The 21,186-nt window shown below is 37.5% G+C and overlaps 1 protein-coding gene across 2 annotated transcripts in view; it reads left to right on the forward strand.

Annotated features, from left to right (window-relative positions):
* The window catches only part of GALNT2 (polypeptide N-acetylgalactosaminyltransferase 2), a 100,866-nt gene that overhangs the window by 51,820 nt on the left and 27,860 nt on the right, over nucleotides 1–21,186 (forward strand). Inside the window, exons 2-7 of one of the 2 annotated variants that reach the window (XM_069800770.1) lie at nucleotides 1,929–2,019; nucleotides 8,279–8,432; nucleotides 13,612–13,710; nucleotides 14,293–14,360; nucleotides 15,287–15,352; nucleotides 18,684–18,805. In XM_069800770.1, coding sequence (XP_069656871.1) covers nucleotides 1,929–2,019; nucleotides 8,279–8,432; nucleotides 13,612–13,710; nucleotides 14,293–14,360; nucleotides 15,287–15,352; nucleotides 18,684–18,805 — 600 coding nt within the window. The remainder of the gene's footprint in view (nucleotides 1–1,928; nucleotides 2,020–8,278; nucleotides 8,433–13,611; nucleotides 13,711–14,292; nucleotides 14,361–15,286; nucleotides 15,353–18,683; nucleotides 18,806–21,186) is intronic. The other variant, XM_069800771.1, reaches the window with a different exon arrangement.

Raw genomic sequence — 21,186 nt, forward strand, 5'->3', positions numbered from 1 at the left:
TTGACATTCTTATTCAGAAGATTTTTATTCCAGCTACAGTTGATACTTGCACTTATTGTTTCCTTAGTATTGCTATCTATAATATGGTGCACAAAGCCAAATAACTAGTGAAATACAACTTTCTAGAACCATAGAAATCTTCCGTTTCAGTGTGCTGGTGGGACTCAGTGCACAGGGACAGACAATTTCCCTCACCAGCAGGAGCTATGATCATGTTCTTGAAATGCGTTGTGTGTTTTGGGGAGTGTTTGGGGGGTTTTGTTTTTTGTTGTTGTTGTTGTTGTCTTAAATCTTTCTTTAAGCAAAGCTCTTGACCTCCACGAGGCCCAGTGGCCCAAAGCATGTACCACCATAGTGAAACGTAGTTTAAGAACTTGGACAAATTCCTTCTCTCTGGTATCCTTGATGCATGATGCTATGAAAAATATGCATTTATAGCATTTCATGTTTAACTGATGTAGTGTTTAGATAGCTGGTTTTTTTTCTAAAAATGATTAACAAAAAAGCATCAGTATTCAGTTTTGCATTTCAGTATTTTAGAAATTGGATGCCTTCTTTCAACATATTTCCAAATATTAGTGCCTACTTAATGTAGACACTTAAGCTGAATTTACATTGGAAAATTCAGACGTGCTTGGGGACATGCTGAAATGATATAATTTGTGGTTGAAATGTTCCCCAACATAAGTTTGGCCCATTTCTACCCAGAGAATTCCCAGATGTGGCTAAGGAGCTGGGATGGCAGAGACAGTTTACAGTATGTGGTTTGTACACCATCACCCTGTTCTGGAGACTCTGACAGGTTCCTAGAAGAGATACGAACTGTTCTGCACTGCTTGAGTGCAGTGCCTAGTAAAGATTTAGGTGCACTTATTGATTAGTATAGGCATAGTATTGTATCTTCTTACATGGTGTAGTAAAGGTGTTGTCTTTCGCAGGGTTGTGCAAATAAAACTGGTATTGTAACTGGGACTTCTTCGGTGCAGATGTAGAAAAGGAAACAGAATTTCCTTTAGCAAGTGTGCAAGAACAACAGAAGCTGATGGCACTTAAATCAGTTGGCTAAGCGTAGTGTGCAAATTGGCATACAGTTACTAATTACCTTTAAAAAAAAAAAAAAGTTACCCTCTTCTCTGCTTCTTCCAAATGCATAATGGGATCATTCCAGCTTGACATCTTATATTTTTGTGGTAATGAGCATACAAGAGTGTGTGTGTGTGGGGTTCTGTTGAAAGGAAAATGAGATTTATAGATTCACAATAAACGTTGGAAATTGGAGGAGGGGGGAGATGAAACTTTTCTGTCTCCTCTCTGCATGGGTATTATCAATATTACTGGAATCACAAATCCAGCAGAGTTGCCTGTGAAGCCCAGAAAAAGCACCATTGAAATGAACACATGAAAATAGCAACCTGAAGATATTTTGGAATTTTTTTTCCAATAGTAAGGCTGCCACTCTGGATATAACTGCTAGATAACCTGACTTCTCTTTTTCAGATAACTTTCCTATTTGGGCTGTTCCTTGCTAGATTAGGGCTTTCGTCAGGTTTTGTTTAATCTTTTTGCCTGCATTGCTCACTTGAGTATTACCAATTTTAAAATAAATAAATAAAGAAATAAATAACTTAGTAAAATTATTCCATCTTTCCTAATACATTTCCTTCTTAAACATTTCTTTTTTTTTTTTCCAAATAAGAATCACTGCATAAATTAAATGCAAAAGCCTGTCTTAAATTTTTGTTCTTTTTTTTTTTTACGTTTTTCAAGTAATAGAGGAAATAATCATCCTTTCTCTTAAAATCCAAAGTTAGCTCTCTTGGACCACTTCATGAGTTTAAAATACACAAAACTTAGTTATTGCTGTTTGCTTTGAAAACAAAATAAAATCAATTAAGGAGATTATTTTAAAGATTATGTACTTTTTTCAGGAGGACCCAAATGATATCAACCCCAAAAGGAAAGACGTGCGTGGCAATGATGGGGAGGACAAAGCACAAAGTGTGGAGACGCTACCTCCAGGTATTGCAGTAACATTTGTTATGAAAGATCCGTAGCCATAAAACATTTATCCTTGGAAGCTGTAAAACACAGCAGTTGTTCTGATTCTAATCATTCTTTGTAGTTCGGAAGTGCTAGGATTATGTTAGCAATATGTACTTCTCTAGTCTTAAAGCTTCAGCTTTCTTAAATCTTACCTGCTTCACTGCTCCTTTGGGTTTAAAGCCATACAGAATGTCACTCTTTGCTAGTATGTTTGTATTGTCCTGCAATAGGTTTGAGCTGCCGTAAAAGCCTCTTGTATAAAAGTAGTCTGTTTCTCTCAACGGATAATGCTGGCAGGCAACAGGCAAGTTGCCTTGGGACTGTGCTTCCAACTAAAAATTCAGCCAAGGTTCATACTTTTTCAGTTTTGTCTAGCTTTTGATGCGGCAGTTTTTCCTGAGTGTGCTGATGGTGTACCTTTATTTTTCTCATACTCGCTCAGTATTCGTCACATGCTGGCAAATAACAGAGCAACGTGATTTTTGTTTTATTTGAGTGAAATGCTCTTATGCCTTGAGGATGAGCTAGGAAAATTAAGTGTTAAGGAATCTTCATTTCATGTGACTGCTTCCATAAACTTCTTTTGCTGCTTAACTGTTTCACGTTGGTGAGATTTAATATGTAGCTAGAATTATTGTACTAAGAAATACAGAAATAGTAAAATGGATTTGAATATTTTACACTGTATTGAAAAATTTTACTGTACAAGGAGGACAACTTCTGATCAGATAGCTTCACAACACGTTTTACTCTTCTATTAATCTGAATGTTTGGCTTACGAATTTGGTGTAGCCAAACATTTGAAATACTATGAGGTCTTGAAGAAAGAACTAACCAAGGTAAACTTTCCTTTAAGCAGCTGGAAGCTTCCATCCCCAATAACGTGTGAGTTATGATTTTTGTTTTACAGTCTTAGACTCCTGGTACAGTATAAGCTGTTTGACATTCATGGCTTTTTTCCTGTAGCCTTTGGCCTACCTTGTCTTAGCAGCTTTCTGGAGAGGAGAAACAAGACTCTGGCTATGTATGTATGCTTTTTTGGCAAAACTTTAACTTTGTGTGTGAATTGGGAAATAAATCCTAAAAAGTTGAAGAGCCTGGCTTATTTAACTTGGTTTCTGGCAGATCTTTTCAAGTATTTTTTTTCCTCTTAATAGAACTCTCTGCAAATATTGTTACTGGAATTATAGGTCAGCCAATTTTGCACCTTCCAGCTACTATTCTTATTTCCCCTTTTGAATGTTTATGTATTCTGGGCCAAACCCTGTACATGTCCTCTAAGACCTTCCTTTCCCAGTGGTCCTAAGTAACCATTTGAGTATTAAAAGAAGTGGGAAGTGTCACGGGTTGAAAGGGAGAGATATCAGAAGCTGGAGGGGTTGAAGCTAGAAGTAAAATCAAGTGTAAAGTAGAGCAGGTCAGGCTTTTTTCATTTCATCTGTTGATTAGTAATCTCTTATGGCTTGACTTAACAGGCAGGAGAATCGTTACTGCAGTAGTACAAGAGTCTCGAATCAAACATCAAAGGCTACACAGAATTATGCACTCTTAAATCACTATTTTGATTATCTTCAATTCATGTAGGCAAACTTTTGAATCCTTATGGCAATGAAGCTTGGAATTCATATTTCTGCAGGTTCTTTGCACTGTTTTAATGCAAAGTGATTGAATTCTAGGAGGGATTTGGTTCAAAACTTTCTTGCTTTTCTACTGAGGCTAGGAGACCTGTAGTTTAGGTTTCAGCATTATGTAGCATAGTATCTTTCAGAACTTCTTGGAATTATGGAATTGTTTATTATCTTTATCTTTAAAATGGCTCTATATAAAGATTAAACTGTTGGGTTTTTTACCTTCTGTACATCAGAGTGTATCTCTCTATCCTTTGTCATTTGACTTTTTTATATGCTGCAAAAGTCTATTTCTTGTTTTGTGAAAACAGTGATGTTAGCTTTTGTAGTTAGGAAGACTGACCCTGAACTCTCTGCCTGGATGACTAAAGCAAAACTGTGTAACTGGTTCGCTGTTATGACAGGAGTTACAGCAGTTACTCAAACAGCTCTTTTTGTTAGTTAATGAAGATCTGGAATCTCTTAATGCCTGTAAGTCAAAATAATCATATTTATATCAAGTATCCTACTGGTTTTAAGCTGTATTGAGTCAGTAAGAGGGAGTGCAAGCTATTTAGGAGATTTTGTGTCCATCTATTCCTACTCTTTGTTGCCTGCCACTTGGTTGTGTGCAGATTTATCTGCTGTGCTTTCTTTCCTTTTCTATCTCACTTTGAGCTGCTCTTACTGTTATCTGACTTTTCCCTAATAGATCTGATTCATATTGTGCATGGTTGACAGGGCCTTATGCTGCAGTCAGAGCCAGGCTTTGCCTCCTTCCTGGCTCCTGATGCCAAATTCACTTGTTCTTATATTCTGTGGGCTGTCACTGCTTTTCAGTAAATTTAGCTCTATGAAGTGATTTCCTTTCTTCTCAAATTTACTCTGTGCTTTCTGGACTAGTGTTGCATTTGCTGGTTTTAAACTCTTGGAGAATGGCAAATGATACATTTTAAATAATTTATATCAAGCTCTACTTGGGTGGAAACTGGAATGGAATAAAATGTACCAAACTAGCACTATTTTTTAAAATACAGCTACTTATTACAGGGCAAAAAAAAAAAAGAAAACGTGCTTCCTATTTAAAATCAACTGGCTTGTTATCAAAAATAATAGCAGTGAATTGCACTATTTTTGTTGATTGCCTTCTCAAAACTTCAGAGTTGGGAAATACCTGGGACAAAAAGAAACAGCTTCATTGGACAAGAGAAAATGGCCTTAAATTGCACTAGGGGAGGTTTAGATTGGATGTTAGGAGAAATTTCTTTACTGAAAGGGTTGTCACACATTGGGACAGGCTGCCCAGGGAAGTGGTGGTGTTGCCATCCCTGGAGGTGTTCAAAAAACGCGTAGACAAGGCACTTCAGGACATGGTTTAGTGGGCATGGTTGATGGTTGGACTCGATGATCTTAAAGGTCTCTTCCAACCTAAACAACTCTATGATTTCACCTTTTTATTTCTACTCAGCTTCTCAGGCTCAGAACAGTCTAAAATAAGCAGTTCTTGTCAAAACTAAGTTTAGCACTGCAGCATACCCTGGTTCCAGGTTCTTAGCTGGTTCAGTGATTTTTTTTTTTTTAATTTTTTTTTTTGGGGGTAGTGGGGGGGTGGGATGTGTCTATTTGGTAGCAAACTCTGCAGTTCATTTACTGTTGAGTTTAAAAGATTAATTTATTGCCATGTGAGATCTCGGTACAGGCAAACTCACATTTTCTTGAATTTGAAGTTACAAACTTGCTTAATTTAAGTTTGAAATAATGTAGCTGTGTTTTCTGATACTCACTCCACCTGGCAAAGTCATTGAAACTCAGGAAACTACAGAGCCAGCTAAGTCCCCAGAAGAAATTAAATCAAACATGCTCCTATTTGTGTACCCGAGGGAAGCATAGAGCAGAAACAGTACCTATTATTGGAAAAGGTTTGTTAAATCACTTCTAACTTCAAAATTTAGTTAATAAATTGTCAGAAAGGCAAGCCTTTCAGCAAAAGGAAGGCTGCACAGTATACTTAGCTTTGGATCAGCCTTTCATTTTCCAGCAGTTAACTTGAGCCGTTAGCACTTGTAACCATGTGGGCAGCCCACATTGCATGTTGTAAGTTCATGAAGAACACAACCTGTTTTAAGAAGAATGCTTGCGACTGCATCACCCTTATCACTGATGTGATGCCCTCATGACCTCCTGTGTTTTAGCTACTCTTTCTGCTGGATGGAAGGCAACTGGAGGAGTTGATGGGGGTGGCAGTCCTGAAGCAGGCATAGCATTAAAATCCATTGGAATTTGAAGTGTTTGAAAGTTGAAAGTCCTATATAAGTGCATTTTAAGTGTAGATTAGATTTTGTAAAATGCACCAAAATCTTTATTTTTAGACCAGAAAAGCAGTGACATGACATGTTCTGTATTTCAGAAAATATTCAATGTATGTTCCAGATTGAAGCTATATTATAAATTAGAAGCAAGGGTGATAATGTAGTTTAGTTACCAAGGAGGCTGCAAAAGCTTTGGGAAATGCTAAAGTAGAGAGTTATATGGGGAGATGACCTTGGGATCTCTGTTTCTTCTTCCAGTTTCCTGAATCAAGCCATTCTTGCATTTTGTATAGTTTTGTTGCAAGTGAGGTTTGGTGTCATTTTTGTAAATAACTCTGTATTGGGTTATTTGCAGTGTGGTAGCTGGCTGAGGTGTAAACTTGTTTTCAAAGAAAGTTCCTGGAAATATTCTGAAGAATGAACTTGAAAGGCTAAGGAAAACTCTTGGCAGTTTGTGGGCTACCAACAGCAGCTGGAAAGTTTCCTTTTTAGAGTTCTTTCAGTAATTGGAATTTGAAAATCTGTATTTCTCCCTCCAGTTATTTTCCTATAGTTTTCCTCTGGGCTGCTTCACCAAGTGTCTATTAAATGTTGTGCAGTTTGTTTTTGTTTAACTCTCTAGTTCTGGCTTCTGTGTCTGTGTGCATGTTTTAACTTCTTTAGGATGGTAATTTAGATGTAAAGATAGTTGCTCAGTATTAACTGGCTAGCTTTTAAACCAGTAATCCAGAAGTACGGATGCTTTTCTCTTACTCTGTGACTTTACTTGGATGTTGGAAGTTTCTTAAAAACAAACCAACCAACCCAAAACTACCTCCCCCCAACCTAGATATTTTTGTCTTACAACCTCCACTACCATCTGATAACCAAATTGCACTTTGGGTCCAAGTTGCTTTTGTAGATGAGCTCCTCAGATGATCCTGAGATTATAGAGAATTTTTAATAAAGTTGGTGGTATTTGTCTGGTTAAACAACAGACAATTATTTTGTTTAATGATGGGAAGTGTTCTTTCAATATCAGAATCTTCTAGCAGGAGTTAACGCACCATAGGTGGGGCATGGCTTATGGATAGAAAGCTGTAAATGAGCCCTACGTAGCTTCCATGCTGTGCAAACCTTGAAACTTCTGAGCAACCTCCGACTCTCATCAATAGCTGTTAGAGTAGTATTCCCTCTATGCATATCGGCTTAGTTGAGGATATGCCTGAGCTATATTATTTGTCTAAAAGTTGAACTTGAATGGAGTGACATCTCTGCAGCCTGCTGCTTACTGACCTTAATTGAAAGTACCTCAAAAACTCTGTATGTTAATGATGAAAACAATGAATGTTAGCTCCTCTAATCTGTAATAAATAGTGACCCCAAAAGACAGCTTTTGCTTTGCAGGAGATTCTCATACACATCCATGTTAAACCAGGAATGTTTGTATTGCACTAGAACTTGAGCTCTGATTTTGAGTTCAAGGAGGTATAAATTTGCTGTAGGTAACACAGGTTTGACTGTCAATAGGCCAAAAATTGAACATTCAACCAGAAGTAAGAATTGCTAGTTGTAAGACATTTGGTAAATATCATACTGTTGTTTTACACCTGAAGATGGAGAAAGTCCTGAAATTTTGTTCCTGGTGGCTGGATGCCAGTCTAACTTTCCATGTTAGTGCCACAACCACTCACATAATAACACAGTCCTTGTTAAAGAGGAGTTAATCAGTTCTGATTGTAAAGGGGGTTGCCATTAGGTTGTATTGGAGAGCGATCTAGTGCTCTGTCTGTGTGAAATGCCGGGTTTTGAGAATAATGTTGTCTTGTACTTCTAAAAGGCTTGTTCCTCAAATGGTTTGATTATAACTGACTGTGCTTTTATTTATGCAAAGAGACAGTAAATTAAATTATAATGTCTTTGAAGTCTGGACTGGATCTTAAACAATAAATATTTCTTGGATAACTTTATAGCCAGATCATCTGCCATATTAATGCCTGTCGATACGTGGAGGTTTTTTTTTAAAATGGAGGTTGTGGTATTTGAGGTTAAAAAAACCCCAACAAACAAAATGGGCAAGATGAAGCATGGTCTGTTGATTACTTGTATAAACTGAGATCTGTAAAATTGTTCAATTTCATGTTAATTTGCAGGATGTTCTAGAGGAATTTAATAGGCAAAAGTGGCTGTTGATGTTACACTTAACAATACTGTTGCAGTTTGATTACTTTGTTGCAAAAATAAAAAATAGGCTATTTCATCGGTGGTGTTTGGATTGCTGAATGCTATTCTTTAAATTACGAAGATTAAATTGGATATTTTCCTGTTTTTCTATTGTAGGAAAAGTTCGGTGGCAAGACTTTGATCAAGATGCTTACGTTGGCGCTACCATGGTGCGATCTGGTCAGGATCCATATGCCCGCAATAAGTTCAATCAGGTAGAAAGTGACAAACTGCGAATGGACCGAAGTATTCCCGACACTAGGCATGATCAGTAAGTGCTAAACTGACCCCTGTATGACTTGGATTAACCCTTTTGTATTTATGGCTTTTGAGCAGCAGGTGGTTTTTCTAAAGCAGGAGCTCTCCAGCTTTTGAAGTGACAGGAACAGTAAACTGCAGTGCGATCCTCGAACAGTGGGTTAAAGAGCAATGAATCTTATTCAAGTTTTTCTGTTTCCATGGCTTCCATCAGTGTGTATTCTGTATCCAAACTGGTGCTGCATTTCAGTCTCTTTTTGTTCCTGTTTATCTGATGGCTTTTCTTGGTTCCTACATTTGTAAGTCTCTTTCACTGTGAGGATGATCAAACAGTGGAGCAGGTTGCCCAGAGAGAGTGTGAAGTCCCCAGCCTTAGGGATATTCAAAGCCCGATGCACAGCCTGCTGTGGCCGACCGTGCTTTGAGCAGGGAGTTTGGACTAAAAGATTCCAGATGCCCCTTCTGATCTCAGTTGCTTTGTGATTCTGTTGTTCTAAGTAGGTGATGATTGTCAACTCCAGACCTAAAGGAATCCATTTATGCACACCCCAGTGAACATAGGACAGAATTACACTTCAAATGCTTAAAAATTTTTTGCTATGTCAGGCTGCTTGTGCAATTTCAGGAAATAGTACAATTCATAGTAAAGAAAAATACTATGTTCTTGTGGGTAGAGAAATCTTCAACTTAAAAAGGGTTTGAGTGACTTGCACTAATCTTATTTAAGCAGAATTGATTAATATTAAAACAACAGTTGTTCATTAGGACTTCCATAACTTAAAAATAACAGAAGCAGGTTGAACTTGGTTTTAAAAACTAGGCAAGCATAGGCTCAAAGCATAAAATTAGCCAACTGTGTATATTTAATTTGCCTAACTAATTCTGCAGTTAGAGTAAATGTGCATTCACAGCTTTGTAGGTAGAAGAAGCTGGAGGAGGCACCAGAGGGAGAGGGATAAGGAAGGTGCCTGGTTTTTCTCCATAAAGCTGTTTAATCAGGAATGGCATAGTGAAGGAGATTTGTATAAAAACTCAGACACTTACTGTGTCATTTTTAAATCCCTTCTATAATAACACGGTTTTAGGTTCCTTTAAGTAGGTGATTTGTAGATAAAACTAGTCATGTAGAATTTGCCATTAATTGAATGGAAAAGTAGGAAGAATCTGATGTTTCACTTGTTGCCATGAAAGCAGTGAAAAGCACGATGCCCCGGTATACTGAGGAGTTTAAAATTACTTTTGAGTTTTCTTCATCACATCACTTTTTTTTCACAAGAAATGCGTTTTAACTTTTTAGATCAGTTATTCTTTTCCCACAAGAGCAAAGCTCAGCCACCAACTTCTAGAAGCTTCTATGATTCATATATGCAGAATTTGGAATTTTTCTAGATACTTAATAATCTCTCAGGTGGGTCTAACAGACGAATGCTCTACTTTGAAAAGAACTTAAATAAGAGAGATGACAGGAGACAAATTATATTATAGTGACTATGTTTTAACTGTCAGTGTTGTGATTATATGCTGACCTGCCTGTGTATTTTCAATAAATGGAGCTGGAAAAAGAACCCTGCAATGGAGAGAGAGAGAGAGATACGTTTCTAGGGAAAGGCTGTATCTCTGCTGTGATTATTACTTAGACTTTGCTGTGGAGCAGATTTAAGTGCCCATCAGTCTGAAATGGTCATCTTTTTGCAGAAAAAAACCCAACCAACCAACCAAAAAACCCCAAACCAAACTGAAGCAATCATTCCTGCAAATTGTCCATGATGCTTTCCCTGCCATGTTGCAATTAATTTTCCTTCCATTTTGGCAAGGACATTCACTGCAGAAGCTGAAAAAGTTGCATGAAATATTTGTTTGGGTACTGTCCAATGGAAGGAGCAATAGCAATAGCCATAGGATGAAGAATATGTTACAGATCTGAGCACATGACACTTGGAAGCATGTTATTTTCCATAAAATTGGAGGCAACTGTATTAAGATTAAGATCTCTTATGGAGCTGCTACAATCTTTTTATTTAAGAAAAAAAACCTGGATGAGGAAATACTTGTTTCTGCTTAAGCAACTTTTTATTAATTTCATTGATGTGTCTAAGAGGCTGTTTGACTTTAAAATAACTACATAATAATACTATTTAATTGCTGAAACTGTATAGGCTGTTTAGAAGCAGTTTACAGGATTCTATACTAGATATGTAAATGTGTGTATAATCATGCATATCTTTTTTTTTTTTAATACTACATTGTTTAGTCTTTTCTGCATTGGACAAACTTTTACTAGCAACGGGTTAAGACCAAAGTTTACTACTTGCTTTTTGTGAAAGCTGCCAGCAGTACTTGAGAACACTTTGGTTCGCCTGTTTAAGCTGCTGCTTGCCTTTATCTTAAGCAAAAAGGAGAAGTGAGAAACAGGCAAATACAACATAAAGGAAGCAGAGAGAGAGGAGGTCTGAGCAGGAATGCAGATTCTCACTCCAGCTGATGCTCACAACTGCCACTTCCAACAGCTTTGAGAAACCTCTGGGTTTCCTTCTGTTGCAGTCAGTTTATGACATGTAACTGAGAGCTATCCTTGTCACGGTAGATTTTGGAGATCCAGAAAGTGAGTGTCACAGTTGTAATAAGAAACTTCCAGTGCTGTCCTCCTGTCAGTGTAAAATAGTCTCTGAAGTGGGAGGAAGGGTGAACTACCCCATGGTTTTTGAGGACCAGTGTCTGCCATGCTTACTTTGGACCAGTGGTTTCTGATCGTGTCTCTTAACTGATGTGTTGGCATAATTCCTGAGAATTACTGGTAAGTACTTTAGCTGGACTAAACCGTGTTTTCTTCCTCATTTGGCAACTATTAGAAGCTTCTGACCTCACACTCAAGTTTTATTCTTAAGCAGAGAAGAAACAAACTTTCCTGTCTCCTTGGTACCCAGACATCTGTTGAGGTGAATGTTCTCCTTGCACTGGTTAAAGTGGATATTTCTGCCAAAAAAATTGGTTTCAACAAATCACAGAGGTTTCTGAAAAATTGTTGATGATATGAACTAGTCCAGTGACTCAAATTTCTGGGGGAAAGAATGTACTTTTCATGTTTTAACTGATTTTAATGACCTACGCTAAGCATTGATGGTCTAGACTGAAGTTTTCAGTTCAAGTTCTATTTTATCCAAGTGTATTTTGTCATTCTGCACGTAAAACTAAATTCTGTAACTTGAGGAAAGAAAGTCTAATCTCTGTGCCAAAAATGATGATATTGTTTCTTTGGTTTGAGTTTCAAGTGTGGCACTACTGACACAGAAGAATAAGAGGAGGACTGCTACTGAGTCAGTTAAAGCAGGGGTTTTTGGAGAGCTGAGAGCAGAAATACTCAGTGAAACACTCCTCCAGTTTTATTTGGAAATCTAAAAATCTTAATTTCTCCTTCAGAAATTTGCAGTAGTGCTCTTGAGTTTTCTTAAAATTGAGAGGCTTCATTGCCTTGAGTAATTCTACCCTAAGATGTGCTCTGGCTCAAGTGCTCTCTTCTGCAAGATCAGTATAAGATTAATGTGACTATTTAAATTATTCTAATGCAAGTGCTTCATGTGATAACTGCATGCACAGTAGACTTGTCCTCTGTGGGCAATTTGAAATTTAGCACAAAAAAAGAGTATCTTTTTTGGCACCGTAGGCTTTGGTGTATTATAGCTGGATGTCTTATACTTATCTAAATGAATTGCCAGAAGCTCACAATTAGAGAAGGTCTTAATTCTTCACTTTCTAGGAATGCATACATGTTTGATTTATTGCTTCAACGCTGGGCACTAGTGACGAAGCCATCTTGTACGCCCACCGTTTGAGAAACGAGGCAATCGTAGGGTTGGCGTGGGCTTTGTTTTTCTTCAGAGCGAGTGAGTTCACCATGGCACAATAATGTTTTGTTTCACGGCAAGCACTAATGTGTGTGACGTTATGGGTGTGCTGTATCGAAAACGCTGCGGGTCTGTGGGTTTTTTTGGGGTGGGCAAGGGCAAGAAGCCCGTTGCTGCTCGCGCTCTGATTCCGGGAAGTTGAAGGTTGCATGGTTTATGATGCGTGTTGCAGATGTTTAATCAGGTGTGGAGAGGCCTTTTATATAGGCAGAGGCCTAGTTTTAGAAGTTCAGGTAGCAATGTAACTTACCTCTCTTCCCTTAAAAGCTAGTTTGATTAATACTGCACAGAGTACAGAATTATTTGCCGAATTGCTACAGGTGGATGCTAGCCAGGTTTATCCCGTCTCAAGACAACTAGGCCTGTTAAAACTCTACCCCTAATATTAAATAAAGGATATGTGAAGAAATACATCACTGGTGTACGTTACTGCATGAATGGCGATGCGTATCGTGACCTGTCAGACTGTAATGCTTTCAGCATAAACTCATTATACAGCATTTTCTAGTACTGTTAGCTTCTAATACAATGAGAGTAGTGTCTTTTTTACGTTTATTGTCAGAGGATTTAAACAGCTTAACTTTATGCAGTCCTGCAGGAAGTATTTTGGGATTTGCTTATTTTTGCTTATTATATTAATTTCAGGCTATTAGAAGTGATGAAAAATGAGTTGACATAGGTGGAATATTTCATTATTTTCATGGTTTGGAAGGATGTGGTTCTGTGTTTAGTTGGCTCAACGTTGTCACAGCTAGCTTTGTTTTTCAAATTCTGAATGTTGCAATCCTTACAACTTCTCATTAGAATAGAAAACTGTTTTTATCTATGAGCAAGACCAGGATGCTACAGGAGCTTTAAAAACTAAAGGGAGAAGTGGACACATGCCATTCTAAAAAAGAGACATATGGTAGCCTGTGAACCTGTGCATTTCATTGAAAATAGGCTTATTTGCTTAATTTATTGAATGCTTTTAATGTAAAATAAGTGCTCTGGTTTCATGCTCAGTTGCATGAAAGGTATTTGACACACTGTAATGATGGTAGTCCTGTGACTTTTCTGAACCTGCCTATATCTGACACTGACCGTTCGTAGTCTGTTTTGTACCAAGACAACTACCAAAAGTGGCAGAAGAGGAGTTGGTTATAATTGCACCTGCAAAAAGATATTGCATTCTTCCTAGGTAGATGTAGGGTGTACCCGAGTTTAATGGATAACTGCTTCATGATGAAGGCTGTTTGCTAAGCCTGGGATGTAAATATTATGTTTAAATAATGGTATTTTGTCTTCCAGGTGTCAACGGAAACAATGGCGGATAGATTTGCCAGCCACTAGTGTGGTGATCACCTTTCATAATGAGGCAAGATCTGCTTTGCTTCGAACTGTTGTCAGGTATACCTAAGAGAGACCTTGATTCCACCCCACCTCCCCAAGGCCATTTATTTGTGTCAGAGAATGGCTTATGATAAGGAAGGGAAGTAACAATCCATTATGCTTTTCTGAACCATTTGCAGAGGGAAAGCTGGGCCTTAATTTCATTGATGCCTCCAGTTCTTAATGTTCTGAAACAACAGCATTAAACAAACAAAATCATTCCCCTTAATTACAAATGCATGAAAGTGTGGCACCGATTACTAGAAGATGTTTGGAGGTTGGCTGTATAACTAGTTTCAAGAAAAACTCAGGGAAGATGGATTCCCAGGGGGTAGTTGACCTAAAGCTATCTGCAAGACTTCCATGTTGCGAGTTGTCTGTTCTACTCATTTCTTAGAGACTGGAATTTCAGGGAGAATGGTTCTATGTGTGCCTCTCTTCACAAATGCTTTCTGTAAGAATAAGCCAATAGCTGTTGTTGAAGATAGGGTCCTTGGCTAGGTTCTACTGTGGCTTAACAAAGTAACTGCTTTTATGACATTATTATGGAACATTAAGACTACTTAGCATGAATACTTTTTCTTTTTTGGTCTGTTTCAGTGTCCTTAAAAAAAGCCCATCACATCTTATTAAGGAGATCATACTTGTGGATGACTACAGTAATGATTGTAAGTACTTTTACAGGGTCTTAACTTTATTTTGTTTATTCTGGTAAGACTTTCTGTAGATGCTGGTAGGTGACTCAGTTAAGAATAGGTCACATGAGTAGGAGTTTGCAGAGGCTGATCCAAACCCAGTTCTTAATTCTTTTATATCTGTCACTGTGGAAATGTGAGGAGTTCTGACAAATATTTCAGGTATATCTTATTACTTCTTGCTAGCTGATGGAGCAGAGTGTATAACTGAAAACAGCCTTTACATAGTATGTCATCTGATGTAAAAATAAAATCCATGGTGCTTGCACCAGATATTTTTTGTAGCACTGCTTTAAATGAATGCAGGTCTCCATCAGTCTCTTGGAAAAATTCTTACTAAATCTAAAATAAGTCAAGGTTTTTAAGTACTAGGGTATCACAATACAAACTTGAACAATTGAAATGGACCTCTGAGTAACATTTCTTAAAGGAAGTTAATGTCTACATTTGCATTGTTAGTTTATAGCTAGTTTAGGATAGGTTTAAGCCTTAATGTTGGTTAAAAAGTGAACTTTCTTATCTGCAAAGAAAACAGTTTATTTAATCCTATAAAAGTTTTTTTTTTCTTAGTAATGTAGAAACTGTCTAAAGCAAGCAGAGAATATAATGAAATAAAAATATTTCAAAAGTGTAAAGTTAAATTAGCTTTAAATAACATAATGAGTATAGTAATTTCTTTGCCTGGTAGCTTTTCTTTATTTCTGTTGAGACAAGTAGGTAATTTTTTTTTAAGCATATGTCTTATATTTAACTGTTTATGACCATAAACATTTTCGACTACAAAGCTTTTGTATTTCTTTGAAGACAGCCTCTCTTACGGTGTACAGTGTTGGATATCAAACTGGTTCTCATCACTTTCATCACTTGATTACTTGATTTATTTTATTTTTTTTTAAAAGCTGAGGATGGTGCTCTCTTGGGAAAAATTGAAAAAGTGCGAGTTCTTCGAAACGATCGCCGAGAAGGTAGGCTTAATCTGGGGGAAGGAAGATACAAATTCCACTGTGCTGCCTTATCTGTTAATCTTCACCAAGTCTTTTAAAGAAACATTCTGCTATACACTCCATATTGGAGGGGGGATTTTCACTTTATAAATCAACTTACTAGCGGAAGGAATAAAAACAAATGCATTTGTGCAAGTAAAACCAGTAATTCTGATTAATTCCATGTTGTGTGTGCAGTTGCCCACTGTTGGCTTTCACCAACTTGAGAAATTGCCTTTTACCCTCAACCTCTCCTTTCTCTTACTGTACTGAATCCTCAGTTGAGCTGCTCCCATTGTATGTAAGGTCTCACTGTAAATTGTATGAATGTTTGAAACGATCCAGCTTAAAAAGAGCTTTTTTTTTTTTTATTTCTTTTCTGGTTCCCTTACTAGAGTAAGGATCCAGTTGATGTACAGCCTGGCAAACAAACTGTTTGGCAGACTTGAGAGGGTTTGAGCAGCCAGGAGGTCTGGGACAATGTATGCCAGTTTTGCTGAAGCCAGTGGGCCATGTAACAAACTTTGTCTTAACATTTTTGTTTTCCTCTTTGTTGCTTTGTGACTTTGGTCTCGTATCACTGAGCCCTTCAGTCAGCAGCTTCCTTGCTGTGGAGCTTAAAGCATTAGATACAGGCAACTGTTATTCTACAGCTGTTTGAAATAATAACTGACAGTTTATTGTTGAAATAGCTGACTGAGCAGATAATGTGCTTGTTTATTTTTGTAGGGTCTGTATCTTCTAGGCTGCCAGCCTGGCCTGGGGAGCAGCTAGAATCATTAGACTGTCAGAAAATGGAAATGACATGCACAAAACCTGTGTTGTTGTGCCATAATTAATTATTGCGAACTGATGGGCTCTTAGTATTTGTAAATATTTTGTTTGAGATACTCTTCTGAACAAAGGCTTGTTAGGAAAGCAGACCTTCTATGACTTGCCATGGTTGCAGGGTTCTGAGTAAGTTTATCATTCCTCTGATCAGTACAGCACTTAAAGATGGAGATAATCGTAATAGCAAAATGGAATGAAGTAAAACTTTTTTTATTTTTTAGTAATTATATTAACTTTGTACTGCATACACAGATAAACTGAATTTTCATTCATACTTAAAAATATGCATCAGTAGATCTGAAAATGAAATTCAATTTGACAAATCTTTTGTAATGTCAAAAAAGAACAACTATTTGCAAATTGAAGGCACAATTACCTTACTTGGTATTTTTGTGAGATTAGGATTAAATTATTACCTGTGGGATCTACTGTACTGTTTATGAAGTTTTGCCTAGACGTGTGTATGTGCAACCAGGTGATAATTTTTTAAATTAAAATATTTTAAGATTTCATTTGATTGCTGGCTTGTTATGCTTGACTTTGATGCTCACTTTGCTTTTCATTTTAAAGTGTAGACTGATATTGATGTCTCAGACACATACGAATTAAAATTTAAGAGAATCAGTAAAATCAGCCAGTGTGTAAGATGCTATAAGTAACATGTTAGTATCAACAACAGAGGAAGGCAGTGTGGTTTAAAATAGAAATTAAAATAAAGGCATAGTGTCTGTGGAGGGGATGACATTGACTGGCTTGCTTTCAGAAATATGTGATAGTAGCTTTTGGTCTCATCTGTAAGACCAAAGTTTGTTATGGGAACAGATGTATTTTGGAGGGCACGGTAGTCTGTGAATAAATGTTAGGGGAACCTTCTCAACTCTCTGTAAGGTTGAGCGTGATTGTAGAAGACTCAGTGACCCAAGTGGTCACCTCAGATGTGGGGCAAAAAAATGCATATTACAAACACTGTTGTGTGTTTTCTATGGCAGTAGAGCAAGACAGTAGGTTCTATAAGAATGTAAGTTAGAAATAATAAGCTGTGGAAAGGAGGAATTGCAGAAGTAAAACAAACATAGCTAGAGTGCTTGAGGAATGGTTTGATATGGAAAAACTGAACAGAACAGGTTCAAAGGTTGGAATTAGGCAGCATAAAAAAAATGAGGTATAGTTAGCTGCCAATGTGCAACAGATAAGGTGTAGAAAGTACTGCCAGAGAGCAGCAGCACAGTGTGTATCTAGAACAGTGATGTGCTCACATTTGTGCTAAGAGATGGTACAAGGGTCTTGATGAGGCTGTTTATTGCTGAATGTTGGACAGACCAACAAGCTTTGCCTCTTAAGCATCTTGTATTCTGTTTGGCAGTTATATTTTGCAGGTTTATTTTGTAAAGGAAATGGAAAGAAATGGGGTTGACTGTTTTACAAAGTTTCAGTTAGGGGAAAATAAAACCCCCAAACCAAAACAGACTTGGTGTGAAACAATGTAGAAAGAAAAAGGAAAAAAAAAAGTACTTGGCTTTGGTCTTGAGTGACAATGAAATCAATTAATTTTGAATAGCGATAGAGAAAAATAGGGAGGAAATTTGCAAAGGACTGAGGAAGCTTGCTATTTTCTGTAGTGGAGTAAATGGTGGGATGTTCTAGGGTATGTGTGTAAATATAGCAAGGGACTTTAAGGAATGGTGAGGTCATCCAATGGACAAATATTAAAAGTGAATTAAGGAAGGAAAGGAACAGGGTAAATCAGTGAGGGGATCTGTATAACTGAGGTGTAGAGAAGAGAACCACCTCTTGGCTTTACCAGAATTTTCTTCCTAAAGAGATCTTTTCAAGATAAGATTTTCAAAAAAGCCCTAAAACCAACCAACCAAACCAAACCAAAAAACCCCCTGCTAAACTACAAACCAAGAGAGTTGCAAGAATCACAGAGGAAATAGTTGAAAGGGGTGGGGGGAAGGCTCTCGGGCATGAATTGATGAAGCATGGTTATTTCTGGAAGAAGTTGACAGAAGAATGGACAGACTGTGGTGAGAACTAAGATGGGGGGGCAGCAAAAAGGTGGGGGAGATAAGTTAATGATGGAGCTTTCCTCAGTTCTATCATAGAGCTGTAGGAAAGGTGTTTGTTTTCAGGACCGATCTTGAGTAACGTTTGTCAGTATAATTACCTTTTACTGTAATGCAGACCCAGCTGTACTTGTGTATCACTTTTTTTTTTTAAAAGGTACTCTAATTCTTCCACCTAAATCAGATTGAAACCTGTAGACTAGGGTGCAGTGCGTTGGAAGCTTGCAGGCTGTTTAGTATGAAGTCATTTCACTAAATTTTTAACTAGTATCTCATTTTGATAATGGAACTTGTGTGTTTGTCCTGTCTGAGTTAGAGTAATTTAATTAATGACTAACTTGGAATGGAATAGTTTCTCACTACTGTTGATTGTTTTCCTCAGTAAGTACTTAAAACTTTCTATCTTTACTTCTCAGGCTTGATGCGCTCCCGTGTCAGAGGGGCAGATGCAGCACAAGCAAAAGTGCTGACCTTCCTGGATAGTCACTGTGAATGCAATGAACACTGGCTGGAACCGCTTTTGGAAAGAGTAGCTGAGGTTAGTAAAGAGTTCTTCTAAAGTAATTTCCTGAAGAAGTAGCTTTTAAATTTTAAAGCCATCTGGTTTATACTACATTAATTTTATGCATTTTTCTAAGGAAGCTTTTTCTCTGAAGTGAGATGATGGAGATGATCAGAGTGTTCTGTGATTAAAACCCACTTTTTGTTCATTTAATCTGTGAACACAGGAACATAAAATGTGAATATTTATTATTATCTTTACAAGCAATTTAAATATGTGCTTCTCTGGTTCTTTAGGGATCTCCTCAGTAAGTGTTGAAAATCTTTAGAGCAAAGTATAGTTCTCCTCAACCAATATCTTCTCAATGTAATTCAGTTTACCTGAGTATTTATGCCTCATTAAGATTCAGTGTGATAATAGGAGAGAGGTTGAGCTGTGAAACCAAAATTGTCATGGAAATTAGCAGGGACTGTGGGCTTTCAGCTTCTATGAAAATGATGCTTAGTCAGTGTCCTGGAAAAGCAATTGAGAGGATTGAAAGTATACTGTTTTCTCCAGGGCTTGGTTATACTTGTTAACTTGCTCTGGAGGAACTCAGCTGAAGTGGAAAGTGAATCAAGCGTGATCCCAAAAACCACTGGGGAACACTCAAGACTACAGGGTTTTTCTTATTTCTTAATTGCATTCCCTTTCTGGTCAACTCCCCTTCCTGGAAAGGCTTTCTTTCAAAATGCTCCTGGTCAAAATGGTTTTGCTAAGCTATCCCGTCTTGTTAAGGCCCAGTTCTTTGCTTATCCTCCCTACAGTTCGCTTTGCACTTCCCCCCAAAGTGTAAGGGGGGAAGAAAGTAAAACCCGTATACTCAATATGCCACTGGAGAAGCTACCAACTGATGACTGATTTTCCTTATTCTGTTTGGTTCTGTGATGATTTACTGTCTATTCCAGAAATACTCTAAGTGGCCTAAGACATATCAGCAGTTAAAATCCTATTTTGGAGTAGAAATAACTTTAATCAGGTCAAACCTGGACACTATTAAAGTACCTAGAGCCTACAGAGCCCTTGAGCATGAGAAACATAGCACTTCCTTCTATTTTTGTGCCTGTGTGAAGTGTTGTAGCCTCAGAAGGGTCGGGGCAATTTCTCTATAATTATTAACTAGGAAAATAAACTTGAAGGCATTACGTGTATCTCGGAAGGAAGCGGAGAATGTTTGCAGCTAAAACACTAATGGATTCTAGGATGTGGAATCTGTTTTCAAGCCTTTTTGTGTAAATGGTTTGAAGCATCTACCTGTTTGAGAAATCAGAAGAGAAATGGTAGTTTTGGTCAACAAACCTCTGCTTTTTAGTAAGACAGCTATTTTGCCATTTACCCTTTTTCTTGTCTATGACATTTTTCAGGGCATGCTCATTTAGCACTCTGAAACTGATACGGGTTGTGAAAAAGTGTTACCTTTGCATCGTAGTAGAATGTAAAGTCTCTTATTAAATAGCTGACAATTTTGTGGAGATCCAGCATTACATGTGGTATACTTGGTGGGAGAAACTGGTGCATATTTTGCTTTGTGCAGCAGCTACTTTTTAGCAGCACAGGAATTATTAGATCCTTCAAAACTTGCTCCTCACAATTGTCACCCCGGTACACGCTAATCATGTGTACAAAACTTGAATAGTTTTCAGTTGTATGAATACGGTTTTTCATTCTTAAAAGCTTGATGTGCTGTTAAATAAATAATTGATGTGGAATTCTAGTTTACTTTCATCTGGGAAGACTCCCAACCAAAGGTGTGAGGTTTGATAAAGTAGCTTCTAAGCTTTCTGCTTGTTCAAATACTTAAGGCATAGATAGTGTTTACCTATAGTATATGATAGTTCTTCGTTATTTTAAATGGATTGATTTTACTCACAGTGCAGATAGTATGCTAATTGGCAGCATTTTCTTGATAGTCTCAGTGACAAGAAGCTGAATAGATGTGAACTGTTCTGGCCTCAAAGGTAACTTTTTCAGGTCAGGGGTACTATGCATTAATACAGTATTTTCTGATGCACTGCTGCATCTGTTCTGTATGTGGTGGAAAGTGTGGGGTTTTTCTTTTTTCCTTTTGTTCCAGAATTGCCCACTTGGCATCTAATTCTGTTGGAGTTTTAGTTGTGCATGTTACAAAATAAAAATATATAGCTTCCAAGAAACAGTCTGAATTGAATCAGTTCTACAATACTCTATCTGATGTGCTGTAACCACTTTAGAAAGCACGTCTTTAACATCTTGCTTGTGTTAGGAGTACCTGAGGCATCAAGCTCTCCTCTTCAGTTGAAGGATAATCCATCCCATGGTTTTCTTCTTAGAGATAATTTCCTGGTTAGAGTATCTTTGTGTCTTGACCAGGCTTGCTTAGCATTCCTAGAGGGGTCTGG

Source organism: Haliaeetus albicilla, chromosome 13, assembly GCF_947461875.1.
Source record: "Haliaeetus albicilla chromosome 13, bHalAlb1.1, whole genome shotgun sequence".
Lineage (NCBI taxonomy): Eukaryota > Metazoa > Chordata > Aves > Accipitriformes > Accipitridae > Haliaeetus > Haliaeetus albicilla.